At 45.5% G+C, this 17,801-nt stretch overlaps 1 protein-coding gene across 8 annotated transcripts in view; it reads left to right on the forward strand.

Annotated features, from left to right (window-relative positions):
- The window catches only part of USP44 (ubiquitin specific peptidase 44), a 43,529-nt gene that overhangs the window by 19,349 nt on the left and 6,379 nt on the right, over positions 1–17,801 (forward strand). For 7 of the 8 annotated variants that reach the window (XM_084794397.1, XM_084794400.1, XM_084794399.1 and 4 more), the window contains one exon: positions 14,019–15,507. In XM_084794397.1, coding sequence (XP_084650523.1) covers positions 14,089–15,507 — 1,419 coding nt within the window. In that variant the 5' untranslated portion in view covers positions 14,019–14,088. The remainder of the gene's footprint in view (positions 1–14,018; positions 15,508–17,801) is intronic. The other variant, XM_084794403.1, reaches the window with a different exon arrangement.

Genomic DNA, 17,801 nt, shown 5'->3' on the forward strand with positions numbered 1-17,801 from the left:
GAACTAGAGTCACAGACAGGTGGGAGCTGCCATGTGGGGTGCTGGGGATTGGACCAGGGTCCTCTGGAAGAGCAGCGGGTGCTCTTAACCTCAGAACCATCTCTCCAGCCCAAGAATTCATTTTTGCCAATTGTAGGGGAGAAAAGGCACTTTTTTTTTTTTTTTGGTCTAAGGTTGTTTGTTAGATCAAGTCATGAACAACCACAAAGAGTAGACTACAGATGTTTGTAGAAAAGAATTTCAATTCAATTTATTAGACTCATAATTGTGTTTTTGCTATTGTTAATGAAGCTTGCCTTGGGAAGCTGATGTATAAATGTATTGGTGTGACACTGATAATATTGCCCCCAAATGAATTACTTGTAAGTAGAAATGGGAGTAAGGAAATCAAGTAGCCTGGAGGCAGAATTTGCTTTTGTGCAAGCTTTATTTAAAAAAAAAAAACAAAACCCAAGAACAACCTTCAGCTGAGTTATAAGCAAAGCTTAGGGAAAGGCTAATTTATTGCTTAGTAAGAGGGGATCAGGGTAATTGTAGACTCTAGATTTCTAAAAGAAGAAAGAGTAACCAGAGCCTTTGGGAGGAAAGGGGAGGAGCTACATCATGATTGATACAGAGAAGTGCCAAAGCACACAATAGTAATAATAGGAGACCAGGGAGAGTTAGGGAGCCTACTGTGTTCATCTCACTCAATTTGTCCCTTCAAAAATATTGAACCCCCACTTCTGTCCACCGAACACTGTGCTCTGACCCCCACACCCCCACCCAGAGCATCTTACCAACGTCCCTTACGAGAGCAGGCTTCTGCAGTGGCTCGATGGAATAAATAGAAAGCTGAAAACTATTTACAAGGAGTGAGTAGGGTTTACCTACTTATGCGCTGCGGGTGCCGTTATTGTCATCCTTATGCAAACCCAAGTAACCATCGCAGTTTGTAATTCCTAAAGCCTGCCTCCCACTGAAATGACCATTTCCTCTCCAGCTTGCATTGTGGGAAACGCAGCGTCTTCCCACTTGTAACTTCCCGCAGCGGCGGGTCTCAGCGGACGAGGATCTGACCTCAGGGTCATCATCCACAGCACCCACGGTAGATGGGTGGACTGCTGACGTGGGGGGGCGGTGCTGGTAGGAAAACAGACTTCTGAACCTCACATGCACGTGAACACACCCAGTGATTAAAAATATAAGAGATGCTGCCTCAAGAAACCCCCAAAATAAAATACAATCAATGAAAATAAAAATTACCTTTGTCAGAGAGCAACTCAGCTTGCGCCTGCTTTAACATGTCTCCCAAGGGAAGCCGTCTTTTTCCTGTTGAGTCAGCGTCTCTCAGGCAGCCCAGGTGGCTCTCCGGCTTGAGCTCTGCCTCAGCTGTGAGTGCTGAGGAAGCATTAACATGTGCCTGACTTTCAGGATTACTGTAACACAATTTCATTCTGTTTAATGTACAATGGTAACTGGCGGGGGGTGGGGGTGGTGGTGGTGGGGGTGGTTGTGGTATGATGTTGCTATTCTGGTATCGGGGTTCGAACCCAGAGCGTTTTCTATACACTAGGCAAACACTTTATGGCTGTGGTATATCCCTATCTGTGTCTTTTCTTTCAAGGAAGTGGCCAGCTAAAAAAGGTCATATTGAAGGTAAATAGAATGACTGGAAATGTCTTTTTTGATGTATTGATTTTATGTGTATGAGTGGGTTGCCTGCATTTTTTTATGTATGTGTACCATGTGCACCCCTGGTGCCTACGGAAGTCAGAGTGGTCATATTCCCTGAAACTGGAGTGATGGGTGCTGGTGAGCCGCCATGTGAGGGGAGGGAACTGAACCTGGGTGCTCTGTAAAAGTAATATGTGCTCTTAACCACAGAGCCATCTCTCCTGCCCCCAGAAAACTAGAGTTTATAATGAAATATATTTTTTAATTTTTTAACAAGATTTATTTATTATTTGCACAGTATTCTGCCCGCATGTGTGCCTGCAGGCCAGAAGAGGACACCAGACCTCATTGTAGATGGTTGTGAGCCACCGCGTAGTTGCTGGGAATTGAACTCAGGATCTTTGGAAGGACAGATAGCTCTTAACCCCTGAGTCATCTTTCCAGCCCCATATTTTTATTTTTTATTTTTAGTGTGTGTGTGTGTGTTGCCTGCATATATGTATTATGTGTCTGGTACCTACATAGGCTAGGAAAAAGCATTGGATCTCCTGGAACTCGAGTTACAGCTAGTTCTGAGCTGTGGGTGCTGGACCAGACCTGCATCCTCTGCAAGAGCAGTAAGTGCTCTTAACTGCTGAGCCATCTCTCTAGCCTCAGTGAGATGTTAGAGATTTTATTGTTGTTTTGTTTTAAGACAGGGTTTTTCTGTATAGCATGTAGATCGGGCTCACCTCAAACTCAGAGATCCACCTGCCTCTGCCTCGTAAGTGCTGGGATTAAAGGCGAGCGGCACCACCGCCACCGCTTGACAAAATAATAGTTAGTTAGTTTTTGTTTTTGTTTTTTGGCTTTTTGAAACAGGGTTTCTCTGTGCAGCCTTGGATGTCCTGGACTTGGCTTTATAGACCAGGCTGGCCTCAAACTCAGAGCGATCTGCCTTCCTCTGCCTCCCAAGTGCTGGGATTAAAGGTGCCACCATGCCTGGTTGCGAAATAATTAGTTTTTTAACTTGTTTTTATTATTTTTAATTGAATGTATGTGCGTGTGCATATGCTTGCAAATGCTCTCAGAAGCATTGGGTTTTCAGGAGCTGGAGTTGCAGGCAGTTGTGAGCTGCCTGGTGTGGGCGCTGGGTGCTAACTCCAGGTCCTCTGGAATAGCAGCAAGTGCGGTTACCTGCTGAGCCATCTCCCTAGCCCCCTGAACTACTAATTTTTGAAGTACAGCAATGTAACTACTCTACTGGCTGGCTTCACTGTCCGTTTGATTTGGAATCGCCTAGGAGAGATACCCATGTCCCATGTGCTCATGTCTTTGAGGGATTCCCCAGATACCTTTCACTGCGGAGGCCATTGTCCCCTTTCCCTGGCCCCAGCATTCTTTGCTGTTGCTTCCTGTTCACCGAGCTGTGTGTGAGTCAAGGCTGAGAGTCACTTCTGCTGCCCTGCCTTTCCACAGTGATGGTCTTTACCTTTCAACTGTGAGCCAGGAAAGAAAGAAAAAAAAGAAAGAAAGAAAGAAAGAAAGAAAGAAAGACAAAAAAACCCCTTCCTTCCTGAAACTTCTTTTGTCAGGTAGTCTGTCACAGTAACAAGAAAAACAATTTAGAAAAAATGGTACCGAGAGGTGAAGACCGCTGCTGGGCCTCCCTGAGCCGTGCGCTTTGCTGTCCTCTGGGAGTGGTTTGCAGTTGAAGGTGATAGAAAGAGTTTGGCCCCCCGCAGGCTAGATAGGCTCTAAAATGCTGTAATTGGGAGTTTAGCAAGCTATTCGCATGGAAGACTCGAAAGTCAGTAGGAACGAGGACAGTAAAAGCTCTGTTTTTAGCTTATTGAGAAGCTCAGTGCTGATTTTCATAACACCAGATTATATTCTCTGCAGCAACGGTTGTGTGTTCCTCTTTACAACGTCTGGCATCTGTTGTCCCTTCCTTCCTTCCTTCCTTCCTTCCTTCCTGTTGAGACTCAGGGTCTCACTGGGTAGCCCTTGGCTGGCCTCGAACTCACAGAGATCCTCCCACCTCTGCCTCCTGAGTGCTAGGACTAAAGGCTGGGACTCCTTTTCTCTTTTTTTTTGAGCATTCTCTTCAGCAGCTCGCCACATTATATTATATATATAATATACGCACATATATATTTCTTTGTGTATGCTAGATATGAGTCCGCTGCTAGATACATAGCTGGTAAAGATCTTCTCCTGTCTCTTGGCCGCCTCTTAACATGGTCAATGGTTTTCTTTGCTAGACAAATGCATTTTAGTTTCACGAGTCCCATTTGGGGACAATTGGCCTTGTTTCCTAAGTAATCAGAGTCCTACTCAGAAAGGCTTTATCTGTCCTTGAACCTTGACGTGTCCCCCCTACTTTTTTCCTCCAGTGTTTTCAGAGTTTCAGGTCTTTGTGCAAGTTGAGAGAGAAAGAATCTAGCTTCATTCTTATATATACAAATGTCTGGTTTCCCAGCACTATTTGTTATGGAGTTGTCCGCTGTGCATGTTTTTGACATTTTTCCCCCGAGACAGGGTTTCTCTCTCTGAAGCCTTGGCTGTCCTGGACTCACTTTGTAAACCAGGCTGGCCTCGAACTCACAGAGATCCTGAGTGCTGGGGATTACAGGTATGCACTACCACCCCCAGCTTGAAGAATTTTTTTCTTTTTAATTTTATGTGCATTGGTGTAAGAATGTCAGAACCAAGCCAGGCATGGTGGCACACGCCTTTAATCCCAGCACTCAGGAGGCAGAGTCAGGCGGATTGCTGTGAGTTCGAGGCCAGCTTGGTCTACAAAGCGAGTCCAGAACAGCTGAGGCTAACATAGAGAGACCCTGTCTCGAAAACCGGAAAAAAAAAAAAAAAAAGAAAAATGTCAGAACCTTACTGGAGTTACAGACCATTGTGCTGGGAATTGAGCCCAGGTCCCTCGGAAGAGCAGACAGTGCTCTTAACCACTGAGCCATCTCTCCAGCTCCGTTTCTGACATCTTTGTCAAAAACCATGTGGTACTGGGACCATAGGGAAGGGGCCTCCCATCAAAGGCCTGGCTTGTAAAGATGTTAATCCATCTGACACAGACTGGACTAAGAATGTCCTTGTTAGTTCTCTGCTCAAAACGGCCATGTAAGGAGCCGCTAAGGTGCACAGAGCAAGTGCCCCTGAAGCAAAGGCACCTAGGTCGCCACATCCCCAGTTGGCAGCAGAGCCTGGTAGCACATCCACGTGGTGCTGGCATTGCAGACCTTCATCACCACGTCTCCTATGCCATGTTGAACTGCACCCTCAAACTGTGAGTCAAAACTTCCTCCCCCCTTCTCTAAGTTGCTTTTATCAGATATTTTGTCGAAGCAGGCAGCAACTGGTAATAGCTACTTTTCTTACTCTTACATCAATAACATTGTCAAAAAGGCATACTACATCTTATAACAAAATCCCAGCTTAGTTTTATATGAAATCTGCTTCTGATGTCCAGAAGCACGTACAATGGTGACCAGACATGACTTAGACTCAGGTTAATGAGACAAGTAGAGCTGGCGACGAGCCCTATATCTGTGACACCAGCACTCGAGGGCCACAGGGTCAGCATCACGTTTGAGGTAGAGAGGCACGGATGTGGTTGCCACGCACGTATAATCTCGGCACTTAGACTGAGCAGGAAGCTCACCACAAGCCACAGACCAGCCTGAATGACAGGCAGTTACCGTACCAGGGAAAGATGAAGAAACAGTTGAGGACTGACCATGACAGGGAGAGCCGTGACAGGGAAAGCAGCTATAACCAGAAGCACGTGATTTTCTAAGAGTCCGGGAGACGGGATGAAATGACTTCCTAGTTCAGCCACTGGTGTAAATGTTAATAAAGGGAGTGGTTTGTAATCAAGGGGCCTGGTGTTTGCCAGGCAGGAGCAGGAGGATTCCTGAGTTCAAGGCCAGCCTGGTCTACATAGTGAGTTATAGGACAGCCAGGCTGACATAGAGGGACCCCTGTCTCAAAACCAAAAGAGATTTGCTATCTTTTTGTTTTGGATTGCTCTAAGAATCTGCTAGCTGAAAACAATATTGCTATGTACTCTTGGTGATATTAAGCCCTTGGGTTTAATTTTATTATTATTGTGTGTGTTGCATGCATGTTCTACAGGCATGTGCAAAGGTCAACTTTCTGAGTGTTTTGTTTTGTTTTGTTTTTTCTTTCCTTCTACTGTGGGTTCCAGAAACCGAACACAGGTCATCAGACTGGAACTTTTATAGCTGAGCCATCTCACCAGTTTTCTCCTTCAAGTTAGATAATGTTTGAGATATAGCCCCTCCATGATGGTAAAGAGCATATCCAATGGTGACAAAGTGGTCTGGAGAGTGCGGCCTGTTCTTCCAAAGGTCCTGAGTTCAATTCCCAGCAACCACATGATGGCTCACAACCATCTATAATGAGATCTGGTGCCCTCTTCTGGTGTACATGCAGGCAAAACACTGTGTATATATGATAAATAAATATTTTTTTTAAAAAAAGAAATACAATGGTGACAAAGTAAATGTGTATCTCCATAAATACAGACAGTCACACTGGCTCGTGTATCAGTGCTGCAACCAATCATCCCATAGGGAGTTAGAAGGGGAACTATTGTTTTTGGTTGACAAGTTTTTATGGAATGGTGATGAATTCTGGAAGTTAATAGAAATGGCTTTGCTGGAATACACACGACAAATAGAACAGTAACAAAGAGGACAGGTTGGAATCCAGAAAAGTTTGAATACAAGACTGACGAATATATATTACTTTTTCTTGTTCCACTAGCATTTTTATTATATTTTTTATGTGTTTGCGTGTTTGCCTGAATGTGTGTGTGTGTATATATATATATATATATATATATCACACGAGTGCCTGGTGCCCTCAGAGCCCAGAAGAGGTCATCAGATCCCCTGGAGCTGGAGTTACAGGTTGTGAGCCTTTATGTGGACACTGGGAAATAAACCCAGTGCTCTTACCTGTTGAGCCATTTCTCCTACCTCATGACTAGCACTTTTTGTTTGTTTTGTTTGTTTCCAGACAAGGTTTCTCTGCGTACCCTGGCTGACCTGGAATTCTATTTGTGGACTGGGCTAGTCTCGAACTCACAGAGATCTTCCTGCCTCTGCCTCCCGAGTACTGGGATTAAAGGCGTGTGCCACCATGAGTGGTATGTCTAGCAATTTTTCTTTCCTTCTTTCTTTCTTTCTTTTTTTTTTTTTTTTTTTTTTTTTTGGTTTTTCAAGACAAGGTTTCTCTGTATAGCCTTGGCTGTCCTGAACTCACTGTGCAGACCAGGCTGGTCTCTGACTCACATCGATCCACCACTCTGCTTCCCTGAGTGCTGGGATTACAGGTGTGACGGCTAGCACTTTCTAAGAAATGAACGTGAATAGAAAATTTCAGGCTACATTATTCTCACAGGGCTTGTTTATAACATTTAGCTCCTGAGCGTATTTGTTAAATGTGAACCCTGTTCACTGGGACATGAAAGAGGCAAATCAACGCAGTGAACAAATTAACAATTTATTGTCCTTAAACCCTGGATAACCAAAAGCTTTTTATAACATTTGTAAGTACATCTGTCCTTAAAGCTGCATATGTGGTTTTTAAAAGCCATTTCATGGCCACTTATGTCATGGGTGGCATATTTTTAAAATGCATAGGATGACAGTACAGATGGCTTCAATCCCTCCGAGCAGATTTCATTGAGAGCATCCTACGTATTTAATGCTATTCTACATATGCAAGTAATATTTTCTTAGAACCTAGGAGGGGATGCCAGTGTTTTTGTTCTGCCATAGCTCTTTCAAATGCATGCGTCAAAAACCATATTTTTTGACGCCGCGGAGCCAGGCAGACTCTTATGCCTCCTCTCAGAGAAGTTGAAAAGAAATGCTTTGAGTCCTGGAGAGGAAAAGAAGAAGTGTCAGGAAAACCCTCCCATCCTCTCTTCTCTTGCAGCTTTTAGATCTTTGTGCGCTTGGGGCCTCTTTGAGGCGCTTGACCTAGCTCTCTGTGAGCTGCGGGTCCAGGCACATTGAATCTCTAGGGGCAGCTACAGCTTTGGGCCCCCGCTTTCCTCCCTGCTCGTCCCCTGCCCTGCCCTGCCGTCCACCACTTACTGCCTCCTTTCAGTGGTTAACAGCATAAATAGGTCCCCAGCTCTAAAATGTCCACGATCTGGGATTCCACCATCTGTTTCACACATCTTGAGATTTTTTTTTTTTTTTTAAGATGTGATCCCTTTTAAAATGCAAATACCCATGGGAGAGGTTAGACCTCGGTATGGTTTTGTTGTTAGACAGACTCTCACTGTGTAGCCCCCCGGCTGCCATGGGACTCACTATGTAGACCAGACTGGCTTCAAATGCAGAGATCCGCCTGTCTCATCTAGGACTAAAGCCGCATGCCGCCACATCCTGCTTGTCATAGCATCTTGACATCCATTAAAGCCTGATTTGGCTTAAAAAGAAAGAAAGAAAGAAAGAAAGAAAGAAAGAAAGAAAGAAAGAAAGAGAAGAAAGAGAAAGAAAGAAAAAAGAACCTCTGAAGAAAGTGATCAACCTGAAAGAAATTATTATCTACAATATTTTATTAATTATTTTTTGTTTGAATCTAGAGCTTTGAATCTGCTAGACACGCATTCTACTCCTGGGCTATAATCCCAGCCATTTTTTTTCCTTCTTCTTCTTCTTCTTCTTCGTCTTCTTCTTCTTCTTCTTCTTCTTCTTCTTCTTCTTCTTCTTCTTCTTCTTCTTCTAAGTCTTTTCTTTTTAAAATTGCCACCAGCAATTAAGCGGCAGTGAAGGTTATGTTATTGATTGCTAGGAAGTGTTCTCTGTGTTACAGATAAAAATATGTTTGTAACCTCACTGATAATCCCTAGCAGGATTCCTTTACAATCAGACAGCTCAGGAACGTGGCTTTGCCAGGCAGTCAGTGGTGGACACCCAAGGGAAGAGTGGCAAGAAAGGAGAGGCCAAAGTAGTAGCTGCTCCGGCATCTTTCCCCGCCCCTAGATTCTCTGATCTCCTGCCTGGAGCCACAGCTCACAGAGTGAGGTCAAGAGCCCCAAATGACTTGTCTGGCCATGTTGTAAGTTCGGACTCCAGAGAATGCTTTTAATAAAAACCATTTTCCTATGACACCTCCCCTGTACTTGAACACGTCAGAGAAATGACATCTGAGCAAGTGTTCACCGAGCAGCGTCTAGAAGTGATATCATAGGTGTCACTAAAAAAAAAATAAAAAATAAAAAAAAAAATTGAAGAGTAACAATTGCAACAAAATAGGAAAATCTGCTTGTAGCCACAGGAGTCTATTACAGAGTAGCAATGGTGCCAGATCGTAGAGCTCCGTCTTTTTTTGAAGATAAAGTATCACTGCATGGAGCCCTGGCTGGACCGGAACTCCTTGTACAGTACACCAGGCCTTAAGCCCGCAGAGATCTTCCTGTGTCTTCCTGTTTCCGTCTCCCAAGGGCTCGGATTAAAGGTGTGGGCCACCCCATCCAACCTAGAAGTCTGTTCTTATCTAGTAAGCTATATCACCTTGAGCCGTAGGCACCTACGATGCCCACAGTTGCTTGTTTTCAAGACCTTGAAAATGTGAATGGATGAAAAGGTACGATAGTGTTATTATCCAGCCATAACCCCAGGATAAATACATTGCAGGCTTTTTTTACCCCCTGTGCAGCCCCCCCCCCCCCCCCCCGAGCCTTGCATAAGGCATTAACTTATCCTACCTCTCTAGAGGTTTTTAAAGACGGGCCTGGGGATGCTAGTTGGGCTGTTAGAATGCTTGCCTGTTGCACACAAAGCCTTGAGTTCATCCACTGTACATAATAATCCCGGTGTGGTGCCGCACACCTGTAGTCACAGCACTCAGAAGGTGGAGGCAGGAGAATCAGAGACTTAAGGTCATTTTCAGATTATAGTAAAACTGAGCCATGCCTGGGAGACACGAAGCCCTGCTGCAAAACAATTGTTGTTGTTGTTGTTGTTGTTGTTGTTGTTTTTCCCATGATGAGCTAAGTGTCATGGCACACACCTGTAATCCCGGTACTTTGAATGCTACTGAGTCAGAATTGAGAGTTCAAAGCCATCCTGAACTTAATATTGAGATCCTGTGTCAAAAAAAAAAATCTAAAATGGAAATAATTGTTCTTGATATAAACAGCCCTCTCAGCTGGGCGGTGGGGGCTCACGCCTTTAATCCCAGCACTTGGGAGGCGGAAGCAGGTGGATCGATGTGAGTTCAAGGCCAGCCTGGTCCACAAAGCCAGTCCAGGACAGTCAGGGCTACACAGAGAAATCCTGTCTCTGAAACAAACAACAGCAAACATCCCTCTCAGTTCTTCAAGGATTTAAATTAATAATTATTGTATTTTTCCCCCAGAGACTTAATTTGAAGCTATGTTTTCTCTACATTTTAGAAATACATTTTTCTATTTTGTGTGTAGGCATGTGTGTGTCCCACTTCATGTAGAGATCAGAGACCACAGAGCTCGACTGTGTGGGAGTAGAGTCTGTCTTACCATGTTGGTCCCTGGGATGTAACTCAGGTCTTCCTCAGATTTGGTAGCAAGCTCCTTACCCACTGAGCCACCTTGTCAGCCCTTCACTGCATTAAATCTTTTTTATTCTCCTCCTCCTCCTCCTCCTCCTTCTTCTTTTTGTTTGTTTTGTTTTGTTTTGTTTTTCGAGACAGGGTCTCTCTGTGTACCCTTGGCTGTCATGGACTCGCTTTGTAGGCCAGGCTGGCCTCGAACTCACAACGATCCACCTGCCTCTGCCTCCTGAGTGCTGGGTAAATCTTTAAAAAAAAAACATGTATTACTTGTATGAGTGTTTTGCCTGCATGTGTCCATGTGTGCCACTTGCATGCCTGGTGCCCTTGGAGGCCAGCAGAGGGCACTGGCCTAGGACATAGTGAGACCCTATGCAGGGAACTGAACAGCAGTGTTCTGGAAAAGCACCCAGTGCTCTTAACTTCTCTGCATTTTTAAAAAGGATTTATCTATTTATTATGTGTACAGTGTTCTGTCTGCATGTAAAGACTGCACTCCAGAAGAGGGCACCAGATCTCATTATAGATGGTTGTGAACCACCATGTGGTTGCTGGGATTTGAACTCATGGCCTTTGGAAGAGCAGCCAGTGCTCTTAACCTCTGAGCTATCTCTCCAGCCCTCTGCATTTTTAAATAATTAGAGTTTTGTTGTGTTTGTGCATGCTTGAGTGACGACAGGACAAGGCTGAGGGGTTGGGTAGCAGGCCTTTTCCTAGTGAGCACTACTCTCTCTCTCTGATTCCTTCTTCAAAACTGCTCCCTCAAGGCAGCCGACATTTCCCTGTCATCCATCTTTCACCATCAGATTGTTCTGTAACCTACAGAACTGCTCAGGTCATTCTTCACAGAATTCTTTGCTCAGCTTATATTGTCCATAGACAATCTGGGGAGTGATGCAGGCTGAGAATCCTCCAAAACCCAGGTAACAGGGGTGGTTGTAGAAGAGGTGTGTGTATGTGTGAGACTGTGTATGTGTGAGACTGTGTGTGTGTGAGACTGTGTGTGTGTGTGAGACTGTGTGTGTGAGACTATGTGTGTGTGAGACTGTGTGTGTGTATGTGCGAGACTGTGTGTGTGTGAGACTGTGTGTGTATGTGCGAGACTGTGTGTGTGTGTGAGACTGTGTGTGTGAGACTATGTATGTGTGAGACCGTGTGTGTGTGAGACTGTGTGTGTGTGTGTGTGTGTGACTGTGTGTGTGTGTGTGTGTGTGAGACTGTGTGTGTGTGACTGTGTGTGTGTGAGACTGTGTGTGTGTGTATGTGTGAGACTGTGTGTATGTGTGTGTCTGTGTGTGTGTGAGAGACCGTGTGTGTCTATGTGTATGTGTATGTGTGTGTGAGATTGTGTGTGTATGTGTATGTGTGTGTCTCTGTGTGTGTGAGTGAGACTGTGTGTGTCTGTGTGTGTGTGTCTTATATCTGTGTATATGAAACTGTGTGTATGTCTGTGTGTATGTGTGTGTCTGTGTCTGTGTGTGTGTGTGTGTGTGTGTGTGTGTGTATGAGGCTGTGTGTGTACACTTCCCTTTGGCCCTGCTGATTCAACATGAACAGAAGAGAGCCAGAATAGGGATCTGAAGCAGCAGATCTAGGCTCTGGTTATCTTGAGTCTAGAAGCAAAAATACTGCTGTGTGAAGTAAACTTTTGTTAAAAAAAAAGATTGAATGAACTCAAGTGACAGGGTGTGAGCTACCCTGTGAGCGCTGGGGACTGAACCCAGGCCCTCTGGAAGAGCAGCCATCCACGCAGCCCCTGCGTGTGAAGTAAACGTTTGCTTGTGATTGAGTATAGAAGTGGGGGACCATTTAGAAGCCTCATCGTCATAGTCCAGGTGAGGTGCGGCTGTGGTTTGGATCAGGTCAGTGGCAGAATATCAAAGGCTGGTGGGAGTCTAGAGGTATCATGGAAGTGAAGGCAACGGTTTCCCCTAAGCCGCCCCCCTCTCTGATCTGGAGGGCGAATTCAAGACTGACTCCAAGGGCTAGAGAGATGATGGCTCAGTGGTGAAGATGATCCAGGCTTGCAGAGGATCCAGGCTCAGTCTCTGGTGCCAACATGGCAGCTTACAGCTCTACTTCCAGGGGATCCAACACCCTCCTCTGACCCACAAGGGCACCAGGCATGCCCATGGTGCACTTCTATATGTCCAGGCAAAGCACCCATCCACGTAGAATAAAAAGGAAGTGACCTCGCCGGGCAGTGGTGGTGCGCGCCTTTAATCCTAGCACTTGGGAGGCAGAGGCAGGTGGATTGCTGTGAGTTTGAGGCCAGCCTGGTCTACAAAGCGAGTTCCAGGACAGCCAGGGCTACACAGAGAAACCCTGTCTTGAAAAATCAAAAAATAAAAATAAAGTGATCTTAATATTTTTCTATCAACACATGAAAAGATATAGGATAATGATGTGCATTTAATTATCTACTGATGTGTTACTAGCAACTGTATGTCTTGAATTCTGTGTTTCCTATAGATTTCAACAGATTTTTAGACCTGAAGAAATTTTGAAGAATTACATTTAGTTTATTTTTTGGTTTTTGAGATAGCGTTTCCCTGTACACCCCCTTGGCTGTCCTGAAAATAGCTCTATAGTACGGACTGTCCTTGAGTACCTCTCACCTGGCTGAGAATGAAATTTATTTATTTATTTATTTATTTATTTTTTGGCTTTTCGAGACAGGGTCTCTCTGTGTAGCCTTGGCTGTCCTGAACTAACTTTGTAGACCAGGCTAGCCTCAAACTCACAGAGATCCGCCTGCCTCTGCCTCCTGAGTGCTGGGATTAAAGGCAGAGACTGAAATTTAAAACGAGCATTTGAGATGTGTGGTTTGGGCCTGAGAGCAGATCCTTCACAAAGAGAGGTTGGAAGGCACCAGAAATCAAGTTGACTTCTGCAGTTCTCCTAGGTCCCCGGAGGTGACACCTGCAGGTACCATTGCAGTGCGCAGTGGATTCTTTGGTTGTTGTTTTTGTTGTTGTTGTTGTTGGTTTTGGTTTTTGTTTTTTGAGACAGGGTTTCTCTGTGTAGCCTTGGCTGTCCTGGACTCACTTTGTAGACCCGGCTGGCCTTGAACTCACTTCCTGTAGTACTTAAGCACGGTGGCCTCGGAATTCTGTAACTAGGTACCTATCTGCATCTTGAAGTCTGCATTCAGCTTCTGTTAAGACTATGAAGAAATGCTCAGTGGTTAGCTGTTTTTAAGTTAGACTTTCTGCTTCGTTCTCTCTGTACGTTACATGGTGTTGGAGATCAAACCTAGGAACTTCTGCACGCTCTGTTGTCCTGCCAAGCTGTACCTGTAGCCTATGTGGTTACGATTTACTCCATGTTGCTTAAGCCCCTCCTACTTCCGCCCCCTCCCCATATTTTATTTACTTATTATATTTAAAGAATGTGCTTTTGGAGACGGCTGTCAGTATAGTGGACAGATACAGTTCTAATCGAGTGGAAAGTGGTCACTGGGTCTTCACCACTAGATGAGACAGAAAACAAAAGGTTTTAAAGCGGACCCAATGGAGAAAATAAAATGAAGTGTATGCAAGTGGGGGCGGGGGTAAGAAGGACGGGAGGGGCGGGGGAGGGGGGGAGGGAGAGGGAAGAGATGGGAAAATCAAATCAAGGGGAGAGAGACCAGCCTCTTGTATTGTGACAGGCAACGCAGAAATAACATTCGGAGGGAGCGAATGTAGAATACTGTTCTTGGGAAAATATCAAAGAGGATTTTCTGAGGGGGACCAAACAAAAAACAAAAAACAAAAAACCAAAAACAAAAACCCTGATCTTGTCCGACTTAGTTTTCAGATGCCTCGGGTGTTATGAAGAGAGACCCGTCCGGATTATGTGTGTCTCAGACAGACTAAGTAAATGCTAACAATGGATAGATGCAAACACATTGAGCAATTGCAGCTTGCTCAAGGGCACTCCGTCCTCAACCCTCAGAAATGGCACTGCATGGACTGCAACACGACCGAGTCAATTTGGGCTTGCCTCAGCTGTCCCCACGTGGCCTGTGGACGGTACATCAAAGAGCACGCACTGAAGCACTTTCAAGAAAGCGAGCACCCCGTGGCCATCGAGGTGAACCACATGTACGCTTTTTGTTACCTTTGTAACGATTATGTTCTTAACGATAACGCCTCCGGAGACCTGAGGTCCCTACGAAGTACACTAAGTGCAATCAAAAGCAAAAATCACGCCTGTGTGGTTCCGAGCGGCAAGGTTTTACAGCCGGTGGATACCAGTGACAAGTCTTACGCCCAACCTCCGCCCGCCAACGAAGATCAAATGGGCACCGCCCTTTGGCACCGGAGAAGGGCCCTCATGGGTAAGATCTTTCGAACTTGGTTTGAACAATCACCCATTGGGAGAAAAAAGCAAGAAGAAATCCGGGAGAAAACGGTAGCCAGAAGAGAAGTTAAGCGAAGACAGCAAGAGTCGGAGCAGCAGGCGGCCGCTGAGTCGGAAAGTACGCCCCCACGAAAGAGTTTACGCCTGCAAGGCCTCACCGAGGCTGCCACCATAGAAGTGGGCCCAGAGCAGGCGCCGCTGCCGACTCCAGCGTCACCAGCCAAGGAGAAGGCAGCGCTGCCTACCTCGGAGGACATCAAACTGAAAAAAGTAAATGACTCTTTGATCAAACGAAGGCCAGTACTAACTCCGGGTGTAACGGGCCTGAGGAACCTAGGAAACACTTGCTATATGAATTCCGTCCTCCAGGTGTTGAGTCACTTACTTGTTTTTCGACAGTGTTTTTTAAAACTTGATCTGAACCAGTGGCTGGCTGTGGCCGCTAGCGATAAGGCCCGATCCTACAAGCACTCATCCGTCTCGGAGGCGACGGCGGCGGCACAGCAGCTGAGTGAAGGCCAAGAGAGAGAGAAGAGCTTCGCGTGCTCCAAACACGCGAGTTTATCGCCAGGCCTAAGCGGAGGTGCCGTGAAAGGCCGAAACATGGAGCTCATCCAACCGAAGGAGCCGAGTTCACCGTCCAGTTCTCTTTGCCATGAATTGCATACCCTGTTCCAAGTCATGTGGTCTGGAGAGTGGGCCTTGGTGTCCCCCTTTGCTATGCTTCACTCAGTGTGGAAACTGATCCCCGCTTTCCGTGGGTACGCCCAGCAAGATGCTCAGGAATTCCTCTGTGAACTTCTGGATAAGATACAGCGGGAGCTAGAGACGACGGGAACCAAGTTGCCGGGTCTCATCCCCACTTCCCAAAGGAAACTCATCGAGCAAGTCCTGAACGTCGTGAATAACATCTTTCACGGACGACTTCTTAGTCAGGTACGGATCTCTTACCATCTTTTATCAGCTGAGAATCTCCCTACCGCGCGGCCCACAACTGGGCTGTTCTGTATGTATCTAGCAGGATGAAAAGCTCGTGGGAGGTTTTTTGGGTTTGTTTTGTTTTGTTTTGTTTTGGGGTGTGTGTGTGTGTGTGTGTGTGTGTGTGTGTGTGTGTGTGTGTGTTTCAGGTCAAAGTAAGATTCCCTTTATGAACGTGTAAAGAAGTCATCTGTTCGTTTTCAGTGGAAACAGTTGTGTTTTCGTGGGATCAAAAAAGCCTTTTGAGGGGAAGGAGATGAAGGAACCGTTTTTTCTGGGTTAGGCTGAAGCCATTCCCTGAGCAGCTGGGGGAAGGCGGGAAGAGAGAGGGAGGGGGAGGGGGAAGGGCTGGGTGTTACCTAGAGGACACAGTTGCTGTCCTGTGAGTAGATATGGCCCATGAGCAGTTTCCTGGATCCCAGTGTGGGACTCTCTGGCAAAATCCCATTAAAAGCATAAGGGTCAAAAATCTTGAACAAGTAGGGCGATTTGAAGGTAAGTAAGCAAATGTGATTTTTGTTTACATTCGTCACCCCAAATTGGTTTCCTTTGTATCAGTCACTTCTGTAGGCTTTCCTCGTTGGGCAAGGATGGGCTACAAGCCAGATTCCATCTGCCTAGTGGTCCTCTGTCCTGCGGACCTGATAGACAAACTGTCACTAGACGCAAGCCCCAGTCCTCCCACAACACACAGCTTTCCTTTTTAGTTGTTTTTAGCTTAACAGAAGGGGCTAAAGCAGTGGTTCTCAGCCCCCCCCCCCCCATGCTGCGTGTGCCCCTTTGATACAGTCGCACATGTTGTGGTGACCCCCGCCCCCCCAACCATGAAATTCTTTTTGTTGCTTGCTGCTTCCTCCTGTTAAATTTGTAATGTAAAATATCTGTGTTTTCCCATGGTCTTAAGTGATGACTGAGGAAGAGCTCTCCATCCACAGGTTGAGAATCACTGGGCTAGAGAGATGGTTCACTGATTACTGCTTTTACAGAAACCTAGAGTTTGGTTCCCAGCACCCACACCTGGTGAGTCACAACTGCCTGTAATTCCAGCCACAGGGACATCTGACACCTCTGGCCTCCACAGGCACCTGCAGTCCCATATTCCACCTAACACACACACACACACACACACACACACACACACACACACTATATCTATCTACATATATATGCATATAAATAATAATGAATATATTAAAATAATAATGAATATATATTATGCATACAATGTTATGCATGCATGCCTGCAGGCCAGAAGAGGGCACCAGATCTCATGACAGATGGTTATGAGGCCTTTGGCCTCCATGAGCACCACCACTTAAATGTGCACACCCACAAACAAGTGCACAGAATCTTTAAAAGAGGCAACAGTTTGGGTATTTAGTGATACTTTCATTTTCAGAAAGTTAGTTTCTCCCTTTAGATTTCCAATAGTGTTAAAATGGCTAAGTGGTTTTTTTTCCCCACTTTTACTTTATAAATAAGTGAATCTTGAACTTAATAAAATTTGTTATATAAACATCTTGCTTCTCCTTTGGGATGTAAGCATCCTACTGCTGAGCCATTATAGCTCCTCTCTTTTCCCTTTGAACGTGTAATAGACTCCCAAGGCACTTCAAGAGGCTTCTCAAAAGCTGACTTTCATGCTGTACTCAAGCATTGGTTTGCTACATCCAAAGTCCTTACTGGATTTGCCTTATTTTGTTACCTATACGCCTACACGCCAGAAGAGGGCGCCAGATCTCACAGATGCATATGAGCCACCATGTGGTTGCTGGGAATGAAACTCAGGACCTCTGGAAGATCAGCCAGTGCTCAACAGCCAGGTCATCTCTCTGACCCGTTATTCTGCTGTCTTCCTGTTTGTGTGAGTTACTCTGCTGGTTTTCATGCTGTGTAGATTCGGCTCATAATGCCTTCAGCTATTTATATGTCAGGTTGGTGGCATTAAGTACCCCAAATCACTAAATTGCTTCTAGCTATCAGAACTCCTTTTGTGGTGTGTGCCTCCATGTTTGGACATCAGAGGACATCTTAGAACTGCATCCTATGCCCCTCATCTTTCCCGCCCTTTGGATTCTGGGAGTCCAGCCCAGCTGGATGCCTTTCCCTAGGCAGCCATTTTGCCGCAGGCCCTAAGGAATAGCTTCGTGAGGGGAATTAAAAAAAAAAAGTTACAATCCGCGGTCCTGAGAGATTGTAAAACCTTTTCATCAGCATTCTAATCATTCATTCCTAGAAGAAAAATTTATAGC

Source organism: Acomys minous (assembly GCF_964271855.1).
Source record: "Acomys minous genome assembly, chromosome: 9".
Taxonomy (NCBI): domain Eukaryota; kingdom Metazoa; phylum Chordata; class Mammalia; order Rodentia; family Muridae; genus Acomys; species Acomys minous.